The 22,957-nt window shown below is 34.6% G+C and overlaps 1 protein-coding gene across 1 annotated transcript; it reads right to left on the reverse strand.

Moving 5' to 3' along the window:
- Positions 1-4,375: 4,375 nt before the first annotated feature.
- LOC120074680 (carboxyl-terminal-processing peptidase 3, chloroplastic) lies at positions 4,376-21,894 on the reverse strand. Its single transcript, XM_039027891.1, has 12 exons — positions 21,422-21,894; positions 20,331-20,412; positions 19,949-20,079; positions 19,689-19,775; positions 15,007-15,085; positions 10,287-10,375; positions 9,895-9,927; positions 9,648-9,767; positions 9,420-9,506; positions 9,180-9,329; positions 5,213-5,320; positions 4,376-4,836 (listed from the first exon to the last, which is right to left on the reverse strand). The coding sequence occupies exons 1-12, from the start codon at positions 21,740-21,742 to the stop codon at positions 4,588-4,590; spliced, it is 1,536 nt and encodes a 511-aa protein (XP_038883819.1). The 5' UTR covers positions 21,743-21,894; the 3' UTR covers positions 4,376-4,587.
- Positions 21,895-22,957: the final 1,063 nt, after the last annotated feature.

Below are 22,957 nucleotides of genomic sequence, written 5' to 3' on the forward strand. Positions count from 1 at the left end.
GAAATGTTTACTCAATGGCAAAGAGCCTGATTATTCAATGTTCATTGCTTACTTTTCTTTTACTACTGAATGGAATTTAATTATGGAACATTTCAAGTATGTCGTGAAAATGTTTTGTGCCAAGACTCTGTGTGAACAAGTTAAATTGCAACATATAATTTCAGCAGTTTATCCTTTGTTTGTGCATGTGTTTAATTTATATCATCTTTTCATTCAACAAACATATGCATGCAGCATAATGGCAGTAATGGTAAGAGGTCTAAACACGTATGGTCGAAGGTGGAGGGAGATTTTCGATCTTTGGGTTCGGGTAAGATTCTAGAAAAAAAATGTATGGATATATGTTATAATATAAATATTAATAATGTGTATGTGTATCAATGCAGAGTCATCCCAATGCGAAGGGGATGTGGAACAAGACATTCCCACATTACGATGACCTCTCTACCGTATTTGAGAAAGACATAGCAGTAGGAAAATCAAGTGAGGACCCATACGTGATGACGACGAATGCATTCAGAGAGTTTGAAGATGAGATTTGACGTGGATCACAGGACTGTCACACCCCTGAGGTTCGCCAAACAGAATCATCATTAAATCAAGATGAAATAGATGAAGAGTCAGCAGAGCAATCTACAGGTAGAGTGAGTGTACCTACCGAGTCATCTCGAGGCAGTAAGAGGAAGAGGTCATCATTCCAAGTTGAAATGATTAACATTATGAGATCGACTGTTGAAATACAGAGCACACACATGGGTAGACTTGCATCGTGGAAAAAGAAGAAGTATGAGCTGGAGTTCGGGCGTCGAAAGGAAGTAGTAAATGCCATATACAACATTGATGGCCTGGATGAGGATGATCAGGTCACCCTTATTGACCTCGTTGTCACAGACATTCAGAAGACAGATTGCTTCCTTGCAGTACCAGAACACGCACGAAAGAGGTACTGCCTCCATTTACTAGGAAGAAACATGTAGACTGACCATACCCCTACATTTTGTTTATAGTTCTTTTGAATAACAGCAAATGGACAATGGACTGTCATGTCGAAAAGAATGATAATTTTTGCATACTTGAAAACATGTACTTTTTGTGTTTGTAAATATAACTAATATTATAAGTATCGAAAAGAACATATATTTTGTGAATATTTTTTTGGATATATATACATACAAACATTTAATATGAAATATGTATACCTTCAATATATATACAAACATTCAATATATATACATACAATATACAATATACCAATTAATTGAGCAGCAATATGAAATATATTTTGTTGGTATGTTTTACCAATTGAAGAGAATTAGAATTATTACAGTTTTTGAAAAGAATATATGAAAAATAATCTATTATATTCTACAAATTGAGAAAAAAAAATGAGATTGTCCAGTTTATGTCATAAATGATTTGAGAAAATACGTGTATATTTGAAAAATTAATCAACAATAGCAAAGCATAAAACTAAAAAAAAAAGAATGAAATAAAAAATAAACAGAAAAAAATAGAACTAATCTCATTCACAAAAAAAACTGCATCAGATCCTTCATCTTAACTCAACTCAACTCTGCACAACAAACACAGACAATAATTACCAATTCAACTCAACTCTACACAATAAACACAAACAATAATTACCAACTCAACTCAACTCTACACAACAAACACAGACAATTTAACTCCCCAGATAATATAACTCTCCAGATAATAATTACCAACTCAACTCAACTCTCTACTTTTATCACACATCAAACATCCCCTTAAAAAAACTTTAAAATAGTTATAAAATGGGGACAGTTGTAAATATAGACATTAGACCCAAAGTATTAGTAGATATAACATAATGTAAAAAGAAATTATAAATATGGCCAAATTTAAATAGTCTATCAGTGATAGACTATATTATTGGTAGGAGTCTATTAGTGATAATTATCACTATTAAGAGTCTATCAACGATAGAAGTCTATCTCTGATAGATTTGGGAGTCTATCAATGATAGAAGTCTATCGCTGATAGACTTGTCTATATTTACAATTTTTTTTAAATGATGTTATACACTTGGTTATTATTTCTAAAAATGTTACCAATTGCAATTATCCTATAAAATGGGACAATTTCAAATATAGAAAATGGGCTAAACTATTTACACATATAGCAAAATTTACCAAATAAGCTCATCTTTTTTTTTTTTCTGCTATATGGGTAAATAGTTTCATATTTTTTCTATTTATAAGAATTATTTTCTTTATAGAACCTTCTTTTAAAAAAAACCAAGTCAAACGACATTTTGGCCCAATTGTTTAGTTCCATTTACGGATTAATCCTTTGGATATTTATGAAATTCTCTATATCCTATCATCATATGTGAAGAAAATGGTAATTATGGACATAAATAAAAAGCTAGTCATATTTATAGAATATTCATGTAATTATTCCTATTAAAAATTTAATGGTTAAGATATATGTTTTATAAAGGAAAGGTTGATAGATACTAAAACTGTTTTTGAAAAAGTGAACCTAGGACTTATTTGGAGATTTATAGAAAATACGATGACTTAATTTGCAAGGACCACAAGTTAGAGTATACATATAAAAATTACATTTTAATCAAATCATAACATTATCTCACATAAAGAATGTCCTTAATTTGACCAATTATTATTTTAATCATGGAGAAGTGAACTCGGCTCACTCATTTCTTAATTTTCAGATGTAAAGTCTATAACCATAATTCAACTTTTGAAAAAGTCATTAATTTTGCAAAAATTTTGAGATGTAGTCAAATTTGTTCAAAATTGAAGGCCTCCAAACTATGAGCAACTTAGAGAAAGTTGAATAATTACAAATACCAATATTGCATTGCTTCATATAGTAGAGTATCCAAATTTTATGATGAAATGAGCAATAGAAATCTTTTCACTTTTTTGAAGTTGGAAGTTCAGATCTTCATACTCATGTTTGTGATACTATAAAAAGTCAAATTACAAGTTTAATCCTTGAACTTTTACATTTGTGTTAAATAGATTTCTAAACTTTTTTTAAAAAAAATATCTAATAATTTCTTGAACTTGCAATTCATGTCTAAAATCCCTCAACTTTAAGAATGTTGCAAACTTTTGGTTTTCATTTGATAGTTCCTTGGCATTGTAATTATGTTTTAAAGTTTTTGTTTTTCTTTTTCACTAAGTAATATGATTTTAAAGTTAACAAATCTATTGGACATACACTTGATTCTATGTATAATAAAACATTAAACTTTCGGTTTGATGTTTAATAAATTTGTGAATTTTCAAAAAACATGAAAAGATTAGATATCAAATTGAAAGTTCATGAATTTATTAAATACAAAATCAAAAATTTATAGATTTATAAAATATTTTTTAATGTTCAAAAACTTATTAGACATTTTACAAAGACATTAAAAACTTTTAAAGTTCAAAAGCCTGTTCGACCCAAATTTAAAAGTTAAACGGACCAAACTCGTAATTTGAAAAGTTAAACAAAACATATGTGCATTAAGCTTCACCGGAAAATTTGTAAATCATTTACAAAACTTTTTAATTCTTATAGGGATTAATAAAAACAAGTTCAAAACAAATTGAAAAGTAAACCAAGATTGGTAAAAACAAATAAATTAACATATGTTTTGTTATTTTTCAAATACCATATGGAGAAGTTTTCATGAGTTGGATTGGATTGAATTGAAAGACTTTTTAGACCGCATCCAATTATTCGAATTGTAAATTTCTTCAACCCAAATAACGCTTATCATAAAATGAACCCAACCCAACCGAACTATAAAATATTTGAGTTGGATTAGTTCGGATTAATCGGATCATTTATTTAGAATTTTATTTTGAAAAGAAGCAAAATGTAAATATGTAAAAATCTAATTTAAGATTAACAACTCAATTTCAATTTATATATTGAAAATTTTCTTTCTAAAGTGCAAATAAACTACTTTTAAAAGTTGTTGAAGAATAAATTATTAAAAAAATATTAGAATTAAATAAAATTAAAATCAATATATGTATAAATAATTGTGTTATAAGTAATAAAAAATATATATTTTAAAGTTAATAATAAATTTGAGTTGGTTTGGATTATATTAGATGAAACCATGAACCAATCCAACCCATAAAATTTTCATTTATTTGAACCCAAACCAACTCAAACCGCATGATTTGAGTTGGGTTTGTCGTTTTTTCGAGTCATCGGGTTTTTTGAACACCCCTAATGGAGATGAATCTCACTCGATCTGAAACGAAAAAAAATAATACATATCAATTACCCAATGCTCACTTCAACATATACCATATAATTATTAACAATAGGTTTTTAATTTTTTTTTTTTTTTTTTTTTGGGGGAGGGGGGGGGGGTATTTCAATGATGGAATTGTACACTTACACAGCAGCAATGACCAACATAGTATCGATCTTGCTAAAACAGCTGACTTGCACAATACAAATAAATCCCAACAAATCTGGTGTAATTTTTATCTATACATATATATACCTTTCTAGTTTCTTTCATATTTACAATCAAATTTTACTTATAAAAGTGAAAGAATTACTATCATTTCAAGAGGCAGTCCCTTTAGATTGTTGAATGTCCAATTCATGCTCAGCTATCATTATACAAGAATCAGCTTCAAGGGGTGAGGCTGAGCTCTTGTTTTTGCCTAATATTTCTTTTGGTGAGTTTAGTGAATCTGCTGTACATTGTATATCTGGCATAATGCCCACTCGATCTATCTCATGACGTGCCGGTGATAAGTACTTCGCAACAGTGATAAACAAAGCTGAACCGTCATGAAGCTCCGTGACACTCTGCATCAAGAACACAACACTATCTGAGTTATGCATCATATAGAGACAGGATATCAACTAGATGTGCAAAAGATGGGGTTTTAAGATTTAGAAAACATCCATTCTAACAGACGGTAAGATCGATACTAAAACGTGTTTCGATAGTAGTTTGCTCGACCAACGACCTGATTAGGATGACTTCTTAAGTACTTAAAACACCCTTCTTGGACTTACAAAAAAATACTTTTGAAAAACTAGAAAAGTCATTCCAAACATGTTCTAAGTCTTCGCAAACACATTAGTTGAAAAACTCTCGACATTGTCTTCAGTAGAATTGTGCAACAAAATGCTTTCATTGCTTTGAAATGACACATTGTTCTGTACTAAACAAGAATACCTGAATTTTTCCTTTCCCAAACGTCTTATGCCCCACAAGAGTAGCCCGACCGTTGTCGTGGAGCGCTCCTGCTAAAATCTCACTTGCACTAGCACTACCCTCATTGACCTGTATTAAGAATAATAAGAACATAAAGAATATTAGTACAATCAGATGGTTTTCACAACGGTATCCAGAAGTTTTCTTCCTTTCTACTTTAAATTTATTTTCCAATATTTCAATTCAAATGAAAGAGAATTTATACCACAATAACCATTAGAATATGACCGAAGTTGTTAGCTAATACATACACACAAGCAATCAGCTAAATACTAAGAAACAACATAATCGATCATCAATGAGAAAACATTAATAGCAATCAGGACATCATTGAACAAATTGATCTTGAAATAGTTCTTTCACATCTGTATCGGCCTCGGTAAACAATATGAATTGCACAACAGATAATCCTCTTTTCGTTTGAAGTTTCTAAGTGTGAGATTGTAAATTCTACTTGGATTTCAAAAGAAAAAGGAAAAGCAATTTGTAAGCTCTCACATTCTTAAGCAGAACCAATTCTTTCACTTGGTTTGAAGCTCTGAAAGTTATTTTGAGATCAGTCCCCTCTTCCAAGGGCCCTTGGCTACTAATATTTTAAGTAATTAAGTCTAAGAAATTGTCCCTCATACACCTAGATAATAACAAAAGAAGTTTTTCCATTTTCATTTTATTTATATATTTAGATAATTTCTACCCATTTTGATTATTATTTACTCTCCCAATTTTATTCATTTTTTTCCAATAAGTTCTTCATCTCTGTCACTCTTTATTTTAATTTTTATTTTTTGTTTTTCCAATAAGTTTTTTTTTTCATATTTAAATATTTAAAATTTTATTTTATTGATAATATCTTTTAACCGAAAAGTTAATGATTGTTTTTATATGATAATTATATGATAATTATATGATTATTTCATATGTTATTTTATGCTATTAATTTCTCCTACTTGAGTCATTTTTCATATATGCATATTACTCTCCATTTTAAAATTTATTATTCAATGTAGCATTCAAGTTCATATCCATTTTTTTTTCTTTTATCTTCAATATTGTCTCATATTGTATTACTACTCAGATTTGGCTGGTAATTTTATATATATAGATATGCTTATGGAAGTAGTTTATGACTTAAATAAACTTGTTCCGAAGTTTTACAATAAAAACCACACTAGCTTTACAAGTTTTCATGATATCTGTTTTTTTCCTGAAATATCTGCAAATATATTCATAAATTTGAGTTACTGATATCAATATCATCATTGTTATTTCCATCCTTAGGTTCGTTCCTCCATTTGCACTTCACCATTTCTAATGAGCATCTTTTACTTACAATTTATGTTTGTGAACCGACCTCTCGTAATGAATAGACTGGGTCTCAGATTCCCTTGGTCGTCGTACTAAGTGAATTACTAGGATTTATCTTCAATAGAATATTATGTACTCACAAATTCCCAAAAATAAAGTATGACCACCTGCAACATCCCACATTGCATACCAATTTAAGTATTTTCCCTCTTAAGATTCTTTGATACCTTTGAAACCAAATAGGGAAAAGAGTAGATGTTACAACATCAAATCAACCAATAACATTTTAGCTTTATTCTTACTTTACATAGAGATGCTATGCTCCCAACACTTGCCACTAAAGGAACAGTGAAAGAACAAATGAGATAGGACCTCTCCCATCTTGAAACAAAGAACACAGACTGGAAGAAGCAAACTCATTGCAGAACATCTCATCTGTATTTTGTCCAAAAAGTATTATAGTGAGTTTGGGAGAGCTTTTGAGACCTTGATTTTAGTGAGAGCACTTTTTCTGTACGCACTTTAGAAGAAGCATTAAATGTTTGAGAATAATTGACTTTAAATTTCTGTTTTGTATTTTCTTTTCTTTTTATGTTCCCTCTTTGGAAGTTTGTACATTTCAGCAATTTTCTTATCGTTATATTAATGAGAAGTTGTTTTTTGTTAAAAAATTAAGGGGATATGAACATCCGAACTTAAGGGAAGGAGTATATACAGTTATTTTTCTCTTTCTCTTTCTCTTTCTCTTTCTTTTTCTTTTTTTTTTTTTCCTTAAATATTTGTGAGTGTCCGGATAATCTTATGCATAGATAAACTAATTCATTTGATAATCGCCTATCCCTACTACATTAGATTGTCAAGAAAATTAATAAATTATTAAATTGTAAGTAGGTGCTCACAATGGCTTGAATTCTCATTGCCTCTAAGTTTGTTACTAACTTACTACTTACATTGGCCCTTCTTGACCAGAAGGCCCACCCAAGATGGTTTACACTAAAAACATAGTCCAATTACATGTGTTTCCTAAGGATGGTCAGTTTTTCTTCTTCTCTTTTTTTTTTTTTTTTTTTTTTTTTTTTTTTTTTTTTGATAAGAACAACAGCTTTCAAGGATTGTCAGTTTTGTTTAAAGTGTTTGTAAGAATTTTCAAAACCACTATTAATTATCTAATTGTAATCACCAAGTCATCCCAAATTCACCATTAATCTTCCCAAAATGAGCTGTGTCATATCTAGGTTCCTTTGAACAAGAACAACTTCTCATTGATATAATGAAAACGGATAAATGTTCAAGGGATACAAATCCCCAAGGGAGAGGAAACAAAGAATGAGAGGAAAAAGGAAAAATCAAGAAACTAGAGGCAACTACACTCAAATTGAGATGAGCCCTGAGAATAATAGATCTATAAATAGTTCATGCATTATTAACAGCTTTTTCAAGAGCTCTTCATGCTAATAAGTTGTAATAACTTCACTGGTAAAAGGCCACTTAAATCGAAATTTGACTTCAGCCCCTAACCAGCCAGATATGAACTTTTCTTGGGCATTTTGTCTCCAAAAAAACACCTTTGATCAAGTCTTGATTACAATAGTCATAAAGGAGTCCTAACCCAATTTCCAGATTCTCTATCTTCTACTGAACCCAAAGACACTCCATCATCAAGTAATTCAGATAAACCTTTAAAGTCTCGATTTGTCTCCAACAAATTTCTTCTAAACATCAATGCCTTGGAGTATTTAACTCCAATCATACAATATGGACCACATGTTAATATAATTATATTATTGAGTAATTTATAATTAAATGGACCAATGGACTTTCCCTGAGTGTGTTACTTAGGGTGGATACCCAACAACTCTTATGGAAAGGGCTTAGGAAAGAGTCCATAAATAGGATGCAAGAATTATGATCTCCAATACACTAAACATATTTTGGTTCTCTTGTTTCTCATATGACAGTTTTAGTTACGGTGTGTTTACTTGAGAAGGATATTACCACATCCAAAATCATTGTCCAATTTTCTATAGTGTCTACATAGATCCAACTTAGATCATTCTTCTTAAGTTCTTGATTCTAGTGATTCATTATGCATGATTTTGAAGTTCCTGCATTTGAAAAGCACTTAACATCACCCCATCATATCATAATACTGTTTCATGCATTACTTATAAAATGTGACCCACGAGTACATGCACAGAACACTAAGAATATGTAACCCAAACTGGAGGCCTTTCGTTCCAATTAGATTATGGATATTATTAGGGCCAGACTACCTCTTGACCCTTCAACGCTAATTCAGTTTGCCAAAGAAGACATTGCTCCTCGCACGTTCTCCTTATTCTCCTTATTCTCCTTGCACAAGTGATTTATCAACAGACTACTCAGTCTTTCTGCCTAAAGAAATCTAAGAAGGATCTAAAAACCAGATTCATTTATCATGTAAACATACACATATCAGCACTCACATATTTAAACACACATATTAAACCAGTACACTTACAGTGCAGGAGAAGAGCAAGGTAATTCATCAATCATTGTTTGCCCCTTCCATTTGTTACTTCTATATGATTAATTATCAGATTAGCATGTGGCTTAAGTTTCAAAAGAAAAGAAAAGAACTTACAAGCACAACAAGTGGATCGTGTGTTATAGCATGGCCATCAATCATGTTAATGGGTGACATATTCCCATCTCGATCAATTGTATTTACTAAAGTTTCATCCCCATCTAGCCATATTTGGGCAACTTCAAGCCCTGCTTTTACAAGCCCTCCCTGAAACATGTAGTTTCAATTAATTAGTGAAGGTCAGGTTGAGCGTTTACTTCAAAGAAATTAATCAGTTTCAGAAAACAAGAGGATTACTGGGTTGTTCCGTAAGTCAAGAATGTATGATTGCACACCCTGGCTTTCCATTTCATGAATTGTGTTTTCCATGTCAGAGGCTGCAGTCTGTCAATATTAGACAACAGCAATTTACATAAGCAAACATGCCTTCCATAGCCATGATCCTTAGATACTATAACCAGATAAGATTCTTTGATTGACAAGTTATCTAGATCTAGACTCTTGAAAGATGTTGGTCAACATTACCTGAGAGAAGGCTAATAATTTAACATAGCCAGTCTTGGACAATTGGCCATCTTGTGTTCTATGTGGAATAATTGCACTGGATACTGGAGAGAGTTTAATGTATTCTCTTGGAATTTTGACCTTCAAGATATGTGAAGACATGTCAAGTAGAGATTATATAAAGAAGAAGAAAAAGGAAGAAGAAGATTTGCTTTTGCATAATGCGACTACACACTCCTCAAAAAACCAATATTGGGTGGTTTAGTACCTCTCTGATGCTCGAGTTGCTCATATCTCTAACCTGAAAAATAAAATGCTCAATGAATACGTAGTGCGATCAGAATTTGCTATTGCTGTTAGTAAATAAATTTATGAAAGCAAATATGTGTTAAGACTTCATAGAGCAGGACAATCATTTAAATGGAAAAGTGGTTTTTAAGATCCAGTTTGCTATAATAGAAAGGTCGTGCTCTGAGTTTAGGCTTGAGTGATCTCAAGAGAGAAAGTGTCCAAGTATTTTGAAATTACTTGGGAGTTAATGTAGTTATTCTATTTGTATCTTCAAACACTATTCCAGTTATTTAAGTTCTATCAATTTGATTAAATACTCGTTTTGCCATTTCAATTGTATTGGCCATTCAACGACAATTTGGTACTTACATCATGAACTTTCACTGTGACTATCGTTCCAACACGCCCTCGGAGTTTTTGTGCCACTGTTTCACCATCAAAACCATCCAGTCTTTCCCCTAAAGCCTCACAAATAGTAAAGTTAGGTTGAACCATACAAAAATTAGATGGAAAATAAAATTTTCTGCAGACGAGGTCAGATCAAGATGAACTATTATAGTAAATGCAAGTATTATTATCTGAAATTAAATACTTCATGATTGTTGAAGCAGATTAGTTGTATCTTGACTTCATAATCAACTTGTATCTTCCGTTTAAACCTTCTTTTGCAGACCACTGAACCACAAAAGAGTTTTTCATTGAAAGTAATATTAAAGCAAGGGAAGTTAAATAGCTATAAACAACTATTGTTGTTAAAAATGAAGCCTGAAAAAGAATTTGTTATATGGATCTAGGAAAGCACATCCACTCGACTACAGTACATCTTTGAGAAGCAGATTTTAGTCTAGAAGTAAACAGATTTTCTATTGAAGAACAACTTCAATCATCTATTGTAACATTTGGTGTGTCCTTATACGTATTAATAAGTGATGGCCATAAACAAGCTCCATGAGGCAATGAGTGGCAGCGATATCTTGAGGAGAAATATGCAAGAGTAAGAACTTCATCCTTAGACATCGTAAAACTCTTAGGTTTGAGAAAGAATCAGAATACTTCATTCATTCACCAAAGATATGAATATATACAAGTGTACAAAGCATAGAAAAAGAAAATATCACAAAATATTTACAAGAATGGAAAACCCTAACTATAGAATTATAACACTCCCCCTCAAGTTGGAGCATATATGTTAATCATGCCCAACTTGTTACATAGATAATCTATACGTCTTCCATCCAATGCTTTCGTGAAGATATCTCATAATTGTTCTCCAGTCTTCACATATCCTGTAGATACCAACCCTTGTTAAATTTTCTCACGTACAAAATGGAAATCAACTTCAATATGTTTAGTCATTTCATGAAATACTGGATTAGACGCAATATGAAGTGTTGTTTGATTATCACACCACAACTTTGTCGGTGTAGTGATTTCAAATCCCAACTCAACAAGAAGTTCATATATCCAAATCAATTCACACAGATTGTGTCATTGCTCTATATTCTGATTCTACACTTGAACGTGACACCACATTTTGCTTCTTACTCTTCCAAGAAATCAAATTACCACCAACAAAAACACAATACCCTGAGGTTGATCTTCTGTCTTCTTTAGATCCTGCCTAATCGGCGTCTGAGAAACATTCAATATTAGTATGACCATAATCCCTATATAATAAACCACGCCCGAGAGCAGCCTTCAAATAACAAAGAATCTGTTCCAATGCAGCCCAATGATCAACTGTAGGGCATGACATGTACTGACTCACAATACTTACTGAATAGGCTATGTCGGGTCGAGTCACTGTAAGGTAATTAAGTTTTCCCACTAACCTCCTATATCTTTCAGGATCTTTTAGCAATTCTCCATCTTTTGTGAGTTGTAAGTTGGGCATTATTGGTGTACTACATGGCTTAGCCCCTAGCTTTCCTGTTTCAGTCAATAAGTCAAATACATATTTTCTCTGTGATAATAGAATTCCTTTCTTGCTTCTTATTACCTCAATTCCTAAGAAGTATTTCAACATGCCCAAATCTTTTGTATGGAATTGACTGTGAAGAAAGATCTTTAGAGACTGGATACCTAAAGCATCATCACCAGTAATCACAATATCATCCACATATACGACTAACAAGATGACACCACCCTCAGATCTCTTAAAAAAGACTGAATGATCTGACCTGCTCTTCTGCATTCCAAAGCTTTCAATGCACCTGACTAAATTTTCCAAACTAAACTCGTGGGCTCTGTTTTAATCCATACAAGGATTTAGAAGGCAACACACTATTCCATTCTCCCTGAGCAACAAACCTGGTGGTTGCTCCATATAAACCTCTTCTTGAATATCACCATGAAGAAAATACATTTTTAATATCAAGCTGATGTAAAGGCCAATGATTGATTGAGCTAATTGAAATAAACAACCTCACAGATGCCATTTTTGCTACAGGAGAAAAAGTATCAGCATAGTCAACGCCAAAAGTTTGTGCGTAGCCTTTCGCTACAAGACGCGCTTTTAACCGAGCAACAGAACCATCAGGATTGACTTTAACTGCAAACACCCATTTGCAACCGATAGCCTTCTTTCCTGCAGGAAGAGAAACTAAATCCCAAGTACAATTATCATCTAAGGCAGTCATCTCCACTATTGCGGCACACCAACCGGGATGAGACAAAGCCTCATGAACAGTTTTCGGGATGGATACAAACTCTAAGGATGCAATGAATGAACATGTTGAAGGTGACAAATGGTTATATGAAACAAAAGAGGAAATAGGATGAGCACGTGTACGTTTACCTTTACGAAGAGCAATAGGAAGATCATCACCCGTTTCTAGATCCAATGACGAAGAAGACTCTAGTACAGGGCATGGAACTGGAGGAGGTTGTCGTCGAGTATAGACCTTAACGATGGGAGGAAGAGTAGAGGTAACCACAGGTAGAGATGAATCAGAAAGAGGATCGGAAGGAGAAATAATTATGTAGACAAGGAAATCATCCTCTAATTCCTTATGCTCCCCCTGACTCTTATTCGAAGAGAAAGACGGTGATAAAAATGGGGTATGTTCAAAAAACGTGATATCAGGAGAGACTAAATATTTATTTAGACTAGGACAATAACATCGATACCCCTTTTAGACACTGGAATAACCAAGGAAAATACATTTTAAGGACTTTGGATCCAGTTTGGTATGCTGAGGCCGAACATCCCGAACAAAGCAGGTACAACCAAATATTTAGGATGGAATGGGAAACAAATGTTGCTTGGGGCATAAAGTACGAAAAGGTATCTCACCCTTAAGAATGGAAGAGGGCATACGATTTATTAAGAAACAAGCTGTGGAAACAGCATCAGCCCAAAAGAATTTTGGAACATGTATCTGAAACATCAAAGCTCTGGCTGTCTCAATGAGATGATGATTCTTTCGTTCTGCAACCCCATTTTGAGATGGAGTATCGACACAAGAAGATTGATGAAGAATGTCATGGGCATCTAAATAAGACTTGAGTGTATGAGAGATATTCCTTAGCATTATCACTCCATAGGATTTTAAGAGCACCACTAAACTGAGTTTGAATTTCAACATGGAAGTTACAAAAATGAGAAAGTAACTCAGAACGACTTTTCATTAAATATAACCATGTAACACGAGAATAGTCATCGACAAATGTAACAAAATACCTAAACCCTCCTTTGGACTCAACAGGATATGGACCCCAAACATTAGAATGGACTAATACAAAAGGAGCTCTAGCTCGTTTATTGACTCGAGGATACAAACTCAGACGATGAAATTTAGCAAACTGACATGACTCACAATCTAAAGAAGACAAATGTTAAAGTTGTGGACGAAGACTCTTCAACACAGAGATAGGCAAATGACCCGAATGCAATGCTTTTCAAAGGGAGATGACACGCTAGAGCATGTGATAGCTGTAGGTGTTTGTGGTTCAAAGATGTAAAGATCTCCAAATTCCCGCCCTTTACCAATAGTCTGTTTCGTCGTAAGATCCTGAAATAAGCAATAACAAGGAAAAAAGGAGACACAACAATGAAGATCACGAGGGAGTTTACTGACCGAAATCAAATTAAACGAGAAATATGGTAAATTTAAAATTGATGACAAAGAAATTGATTCAGTGAGATGGACGGTTCCTAATCCTAAAACAGGAGTGGAGGTTCCATCACTATAGTGACATTAGGTGAAGAGGTAGATGTACAAAGGTTAGAGAATAAACTGGGGTTACCTGTCATATGGTCTGTAGCGCCAGAGTCAATGACCCATTTTGACGTGGGAATAGAAGATGATGCCCTCAATGACTCTGCGATGGTCGTTATTGGAGTAGAATATGATGCCCTCAATGACTCTTGATACTGCTGAAATTTAGCAAACTCCTCTGCAGAAATCGTAATTGACTTGTCAAGATTATCAGGAGTAGAGGCGACATGTGTAGAGGGTGATGGCATCCTCTGAACCTGTCTCTTATACACATCTAGATGTGTATAAGAGACAGCGCCTACACGCGCCGGCGCGTGGACGGACAGCAAGTTGCAACAATCGGCGCGTGAGCCTCACGCGCTGCTCAGATGGCAACCGGACTTTTGGGGTTTTGTAGATCAGCGGCTGGGCTCCTCGTTGGACTGGGCAGTGTCAAAAAAAACAGTTTTTTTCTTTTTTCCAGCACCGGCGGCAGCTGATGACTACGGCGGTGGTGGCTAACGACGACGAACGAACCAAAGACGGTGACTGTGAGTAAAAGTGTAAACTTACCTCTCCACAAAACCCCAAACATATCACAAATGGGTTCTAAATTCTCAAACCCTAAGGTTTATAAAACCCTAAGTTTGTTTAGAGAGGTCTGATACCATGTAAAACTCTTAGGTTTGAGAAAGAATCAGAATACTTTATTCATTCGCCAAAGATATTAATATATACAAGTGTACAAAGCATAGAAAATGAAAATATGACAATATTTACAAGAATGGAAAACCCTAACTATAGAATTATAACAGACATAATGAAGAGCTAGGAATTGAATCACATTGTGAAAAGAAAAAAAAAAAAGGAAAAAAGGAAAAATAATCTACCGTTAATTTCAACCAGTTCATCTCCTTCATGTATGCCAACACGTGCAGCAGGGCTACCATCTATGATGGATAAAACAATCTGCAATGTCAATGAATAAAAGAAAGAACCAGTGTATTACACACAGTGACAAATACGTACCTTCACTTATTTATTTATAATTATTATTATTTTAGGAAAATTTGTACGAATGACCCATTTTTTGGACACAAAATGTCAAATGACCCATTTTTAAAAAATAATGTAAACTGACCCTCTGCTGACATCATCGCCATACCAAATTATGTAAATTGCTCTCACCTCTGTCTTCTTACCCTTTTACTGAAAATCAACCAAAACTAAAAACTCTTCAAATTTCCCAAGCGTAACGGCTTCATATTGCTCATAAGCTCTAGACAGTTTTGCTGCGTTTTAAAATCCATCATTTGGGCTTGCAAAGATTCCGCTGCTGCAAATCGAATCTGGTCGGTAAGTGATTTCAATCTGTGCCTGAAAATGTCTTAAACTGATCGGTAATGGGGCTTTGTGGGTCGTTCTAGGTTTAGAAATACTGTGAACATATAGTTTTTTGTTTTTTTTTTTGGTTTTCAATGTGTTCTGTGGTTGAAGACGAGTAAAAAGAGTTTGTGAGCAAGATAAGTGAGAGTGAAATCGGCGAGAGCGATACTAGAGAGAGCGACACCGGAAAGGGTGGGTCATTCTGGGTTTAGAAATATTGTGAACCTATGGTTTTTTGTTTGTTTTTCTTGTTTTCGATGTGTTCTGTGGTTGAAGACGAGTAAAAAGAGAGAATGTGAGCAAGATAAGTGAGAGTGAAATCGGCGAGAGCGATACTAGAGAGAGCGACACCGGAAAGGGTGGGTCATTCTGAGGTTTAGAAATACTGTGAACCTATGATTTTTTGTTTTTTTTTTTTGTTTTCGATGTGTTCTGTGGTTGATGACGAGTAAAAAGAAAGAATGTGAGCAAGATAAATGAGAGTTACCAAAGAGCGATACCAACGAAAGCGATACCAGAGAGAGTGATACTAGAGAGCGATACCAACGAGACTTAAACAGAATGTTTTTATAATTTTTTTCTGAAGGAGTTTACTGATTGAATCTTTATTTCATGCAGGAGTGATTTAAGATGTCAACACGTTTCTGAATACTTGTAGACCAATTTCCTAGTCAAGTAATAAGCTTGGCCCACACTGCTAATGCGAACAAGACTATGAAGGAGAAGCTTACCCCAAGGCAGTTAGAGATGTTCAAGAGAACAGTTTTTGGGCGATTTGTAGACGTTGACATGGTGTTGTTGAGATAAGTGAATAGCACAAGAGCTAACTCAATCTCATTCCCTGTTGGTGGAAAGGTCGTCACTTTTTCGAATGATGATTTTTTGTTGATGACTGGTTTGTGACGATCCCCTATGCTAGTTGATCAGCATGAGCAATCCTCACATGAACTTGCAATCAAGTATTTCGGTAATCGAGTGACGAAGAACACCTTACATGTCCGTCTACTAGAAGAACAATACAAGGAGTTGGAGTTTGAAAATGACGAGGATGTTGTGAAGATCACATTAGTCTACTACACGAAGGTTGCAATGATCGGAAAAAAACAAGCAGAAAAATGTAGTGGACCTTAAACGTTTTAAGGGCATTCAGAACATAGAGTACTACAACAGTCTAGACTGGGATCTCCCCATACTACAAGAGTCCACTACGACTGCAAAGACTCTAAATGGATATGTTTCGTTCCTTGGCGGCCACAATTACATGCAAACACGGGATACCAAGTGAGTCGAATTCCTTACACGTGCATTCCTTCGTGTGAAGATTCACAATACTGTCTAATCGATTATCTCGCACGTGGACCTGATAACAATCAATAGGCTCAACTCGATATCGTCTGCCCTTATCGACCTCACTTGCCAATCGGGTTTCACAGTAGTCAGAGTGCAATGTCGTCCGAGATGCCCAGTAATTCCTCCATTCGTAGAACTACGATTGGAGCATTTCTCAAACATGTTCAATCAAGCATACTATGAGCAATAGTCGATACTCTTTAGTTAACGAATTAAAAAACTCTGCATTGTTGGTCATGCCCACCTTTGAAGACTGATGTCTTCCAAATATTTCGAGACAACATCGTCTGGAAAACTACGGAGTTCGTCCCATTTTGTCTGAAACTCTATCATGCGAAATGCCCTTGCTGCATCTCTAAATATCCCAACAGCCGTACTATCCTTAAAATTTGTAATAAGATTCTGTTCTATGTGTCACATGCACAATTCATGAAATGCTATGGGAAAAAATGCACGAATAGTATTGTTGATAGATACCATCCGATCAGACACAAACACCATATTATCGGGTTCTCTGATACTGCATTTCAAGTTCGACATAAACCATTTCCATGATCGATCGATTTCATTGTCCACTATTGCATATGCTAGTGGATATAATTGATTGTTCCTGTCCATAGAAACTGCAACCAACATGGTCTCTTTGTACTTTTCTTTCAAGTGCGACCCATCAACAATTATCACAGGCCGATAGCTTGCGAAACCTCTAAATACAAGACCCTAATGCCATAAAATATACTTGAAATGCACATCATCTTCAAGTTTGATCTCAAACACTGTACCCCAATTCTCTATTTTTAACGCTTCCCCATAAGCATGTAGTATGGAGTATAAGTATTCTGGAGTACCTCTAGTGAGATCATATGCGACTTCCCTTGCACTCCACGCTTTATCATAACTTATGTTCACGCCATAATCTCTCCTCATATCCTCGACAATATGACAAAATTTATAAATACGCCCTATTCCTGTAAACTTATCTTTAATCAACTGACCAACAACCGTAGCAGTTGCTTGTCCATGATCGTGATTCAGAATTCCAATGGAATATGTGTGCGAACTGCAGTACTTTGTAATCTTGAATATATCAGACCCTTCCATTTTAACTGCACGAAGGCTCCACTTACAAGTCTCCCTAATACATTTGACAGTGAACAAAGATTTGGTTGACTTTCTGACCCTAAATTCAAAATTTTTGTGGATGGACAAAATAGATTATCGCATTTTCAAGTCTTTTTTACTCAAAAATAGTTGACCAACTTCAACGTTCTCTGTCCTAGATGAAGAGGTACCAGACATAATCAACTCTCCCCTATGACTTGAAGACACAAATGGTGGAACCACTGAAGCCGTTGTAGAACAACGCACATCTCTATGATCACGATCCATTTCATTCAATCCTGCTGATTGCTAATTAACATCCACTGAAAGACCACAACGTTGCTCTGGATGACCACAATCCATATAATTAAGTCTAGATGATCTCTCATTACCAACAACTGAAGTACCGCTCAATTCTGTATCACCATAATTCATTGAATTCAATCTTGCTGGATTAGTGCGGTCATTGTCTAGTGATAATGTTGATAGTACAGTATTGGTAGACAATGGAATATCATCCTCTTCTCGACGAAACTGATATGATTCCTCGTATTGTCTGTCCACAGTCGTATCATCATAACTCACATTTCTAAACTTCATTCTAATATGTTCGTCCTGATTCGATTTTAGCGTCACAGATAATTGAAGTCTAATAAGTTCTTCTCGGAAAAGAATGAAGCGAACATCATCATCATTCCTTATGTATCGTGGAGGGACTTCATATTCAAGCTTATATTTAACTCTCATTATAAGAACAAACTCTGAAGAACTGACATTTGTAACCCTGTAAATGTGAGATTTAAGTTCATACTTCAATGTAATAGACACAATGATTCCTGTCAACTCTCCCCAATATACGAATTTTCATTTTCATCCCAATCACCTCCATATCAAATAAGAAGACACTTTTCTGTCATCCTACAAAGTAAGAGAACATTTGTCATTAAGTTGTACAAGCAATTGAAGTGTACTCTCGCTCTCTCTCTTACTCTTGCTCTCTCTCACTCTCATTCTATCTCTCGCTCTCTTTCCCCCAATACAAAATTTCATAATGCTACATTTCCAAAAATAACACAGCAAAAATAATGAAACGGCCTCAAAATAATGAAATACCGTTCTGAAAAAGCCTCGTCTTTCGTTTGAAGAAACTCCGTTCAACAAAACACCGTCGAAAACCGGAGAAGTAATCACCGCTGACATGGAGTTTAGAGTTTAAAGAAATCACCATTGTATTGTGTTTAGATATTATTGATTTGAGGCTTCAGTCGTGAAAATTGTCAAATCATTCGTACACTAACGAGCAATCTCATCAAACCAGGGAATTTCAAGCGAGAGCGAGAGTGTTTAACCAGACGAGAGTGAGACTTATAATGTGAGGCACTTGTGAGAGCAATTTACGTAATTTAGTATGGCGATAATGTCAGCAGAGGGTCAATTGCCATTATTTTTTAAAAATTGGTCATTTGACATTTTGGGCCCAAAAAATTTGTCATCCGTACAAATTTCCCATTATTTTATTGTTGTTACTATTATTACTTTATTTTTATTTTTTTTAAAAGAAATGTTTGTCATTATTCAGATGAGAAGTTATATGATATTGGGGATTCAAATTTTTAACTTTTTAATCAAGGATGTAGTGTCTTAACAAGTTGAGCTATAATTAGAGACCTATAATGAAGTTTTGACTTTTTCAAACAGCATAGTGAAAAATTAGATTTTGAAAAATGTTACTAACCAAATGGCCAGTTATTGGTTCCACATTTATGTAGAGGCCTACTCCCTGCAAGTTGCCATCGTTGCCAATCCTAAAGCTTTGATACTCCTGCAATAGAAACTGTCAGATAAATGGGAAAGTTCTTTCAAATACAAAGTCAGCCAAGAAACTTTTCCAACACAAACTAGCATATTCAACTTGTTGTCAAAATATAAAAACTATGTGGGAAAACAACGAACAGATTATTTGTCAAAGCTTAACATGATAGCCTTAGCAAACACCTTTGGGCTTATAATCCGTGTAAATGGATCACCAAGCGTAGACAGCATTGCACTGACTTTCTTATATGCTGCATCGCCCGACTTCAAGGGAAACATTTCCACCATTGTTTGCTGCAACTTTAAGTCCCAATCTGCAAATGAGGAACAATATTGCATCAGATTTAGTTAATTTAACCAAGACTAGAACTTTAGCAGTCAGCACTATGGTCCAAAAAAAACAACTTCAGTATTACTGCAATAGACAGGAAAAAAAGCCATCATACAAACCCAAGCAAATCTATTTTATGGAGCATTTCATGCTTTGTTGTTCATATCATTTATTTTCTTTACATGAAAATTAGCAAGCAAACATGATATTCTAATATGATAATAGGCCAGATACCTTGATGATTAAAAGTCGGATCAATGAATGTTTCTCTGATCAATCCCCAAGCCTCAATCAGAGTCCTCTGAACTGTATTCACCTGACAAAGAGAACCACCCAGCAAAAATCATTCAACTACTTTGATCACAGATGGGAAAAATCAAAAGAAAGTCGCAAAACAACGAAACTACGCAGAAAAGCAATTCTTAGAGAAGGAGAAGCACAAATGGTTTGTTTTGCATCCAATATGACAATTCTCTCATTTTGGAAAGAGACGGTGAAAGAAAAACCTCAAACACCTTTCAATCGAAATTTAAGTTTGGTACCAAAACTTTCGTGGTTGTGTTTACGTAGTCTCCATATAATAAAAAGTTTCTAATAGAATTCTAAGCTTTCAAGAGTTATGCCTATTAAGTCCCGATACTTTCCTTTCATGAAAATATCCCTATACTTTTAAAAGATTTCTAATAGGGTCTGTAAAAGTTCAATTTTATAACTAATGAGTGCAATTATTTGTTTAACACTAACATGAGATGAAAAAAATTATGCAACCTTAAGAGCATACAGTGGACTGATTTTGCATACAGTTCTTAAATATTACAATCAGTATGCCGCGCAAGCATTAATCTAATATGGTCATCAATTGAAGTCCAGTGATTAGTTAGAAACTTTTTTTTAGTAATGAAACAACATAGATGCAATCATAAAAGTCTAAACACTCAAAGTCATATTTTACAGTAATGGTTTCAAATCCATTTCTAAATTCTAAACACTTAATGACTCAAAATTTAATGAGTTATATACTTTTAACCATAATTTTCATAGTACTTTTGAGTTATAAAAAAAATTTAAGTGGTTTTTAAAAATGACAAAAGTGATTTTACCATTTTGAAACCACTCCCAAAGCAATTTTCACAGAAAGCACAACAAAAGTTATTTTAACTATTTCAAAATCACTCCAAAACATGCCTTATTTCATTTACCAATCAGCCTAACATAACCACTTATCACAGCTTAGCACGATCATATATGGAGTTAGCCAATTGGTTCAAAATAGACAATTAACATTACGGGCAAGAAAAGCAAAAAAGAAACGTAAACAAATTAACCTCGGGGGCACGGGAAACTGGGAAAGCAACAGTGAGAGATTCAGCAAGAGCAGGGGAATCACAGCAAACGGAGCTTAAAGCAGCAGCAGCAGCAGCAAAGCCCATAACACATTTCCCAACAGACCCAATAAGTCTTTGCCGAGCAGGTTCACTTCCAAAATCACTGGCGGCGGCGAGAACTCTCCATTTCCGTCGTCCATGGTGGCCGGAGTTCGAAAACCGGCAAAAACGGATCGGAGACGAAATGGGTGTGGGGAGATCGGGTGAAAACGGAGAACAAGGAGGTGGTTTGAAGTCGAGGGTCGGAAGAAGAGCCTCCATTGTTTGTTGGGTTGGGTGTGAAGGCGGAGAAAGGAGTTTTGAAGAAGGAAAAACGTCCCTGGGGTTTGTTGGGATTCCAACGGTGAGGCCCCATATGGGATTCTTGTGGCAAAACTCGTGGCTGTGACGATCACTACGTTGTGTCTGAGAGTGAGCTGCGTCTTGGTGTCATCTCGTGGCGCCACTCATTTGGCTCAAAAAGATTTGGATTTTTTCCGAGTGTTGTGTCGTGACTGTTCAAGTTAGTGTGGCCATCAAGAAGAAGTCAAAATGGAATTCGCTTAATTGAAACGTTTGGCTTTAAAACTAATTCTAAGAGAATCAACGGATACCAAATGACGATGTCCGTGAAATTCTTCTAAAAAAATTATCGAAATTATGAAAATCGAGGAAGATTGTTTGAAGGAAAATTGACAAAAATGATTTATTTGGAGTATGATTTTGTATTTTTGACCTACTTTTGAAAAACAAGTTTTTGTGACCCCTTTGATGATGAAAATGATATAAGCATAGAAAAGATTTGTTGTACAATTACTCTTATTCCCTTACTAAATTCTCACTTTCAATTTCAACGATCAACCTACCAAATTAATTCAAAAAAAATTTCCGTCTCAAAGATTTATTCACAAAAAAATTATTTTATCCAAAAATAATTGACAAAAAATTATTTTTCACATTCCAACACTAAAAATTCATCTACCAAATTTAATTTGTTTACAACCCCACAAAAAGTTATCTACACCAAATTATTTTTAGAATGATATGTTATATAAAAAAAAATGAAAAAATAGTTAGATGATCGTATAGCAATGTGAAGAAAAGTTAGACCGATATTCACCAAAGCTGAGCGATTATTAGGACTGGGTATGAGGAGGACATCGGGTAGAGAGGGGGCGGATATTGGGACTAAACGATCGCTTAGTACCATCGTCTAGTACTAAACGATCGCTTAGCTATGATCGATGGGAACGGGAAGGGACCGGGTAAGAGGGGGCAGATATGGGACTAAACGATCACTTAGGGACCATCGGCCAGTACGTAAACAATCGCTTACTATGATCGATGGAAACGAGGAGGCACCGGAAAAGAGAGGAGGCGTGCAAAGAAAGGGCGGGATATGGGACTAAACGATTGCTTAGTACATCGGCTAGTACTAATGATGCTAGCTATGATCGATGGAACTAAGTGATACATTGGATTTCCTAAACATGGCAC

This window comes from Benincasa hispida, chromosome 3, assembly GCF_009727055.1.
Source record: "Benincasa hispida cultivar B227 chromosome 3, ASM972705v1, whole genome shotgun sequence".
In the NCBI taxonomy this organism is placed as follows: Eukaryota; Viridiplantae; Streptophyta; class Magnoliopsida; order Cucurbitales; family Cucurbitaceae; genus Benincasa; species Benincasa hispida.

What these genes read in the sequence shown, in the direction of transcription:
- LOC120074680 (XM_039027891.1), bottom strand. Translation starts at nt 21,742, where the DNA reads ATGGAGGCTCTTCTTCCGACCCTCGACTTCAAACCACCTCCTTGTTCT. An exon ending in ACGATCCACTTGTTGTGCTT is followed by an intron (nt 5,321 to 9,179) that starts GTAAGTTCTTTT and finishes TTCTTAATACAG; the next exon opens with GTCAATGAGGGTAGTGCTAG. An exon ending in TTGGGAAAGGAAAAATTCAG is followed by an intron (nt 4,837 to 5,212) that starts GTATTCTTGTTT and finishes TTCTTGATGCAG; the next exon opens with AGTGTCACGGAGCTTCATGA.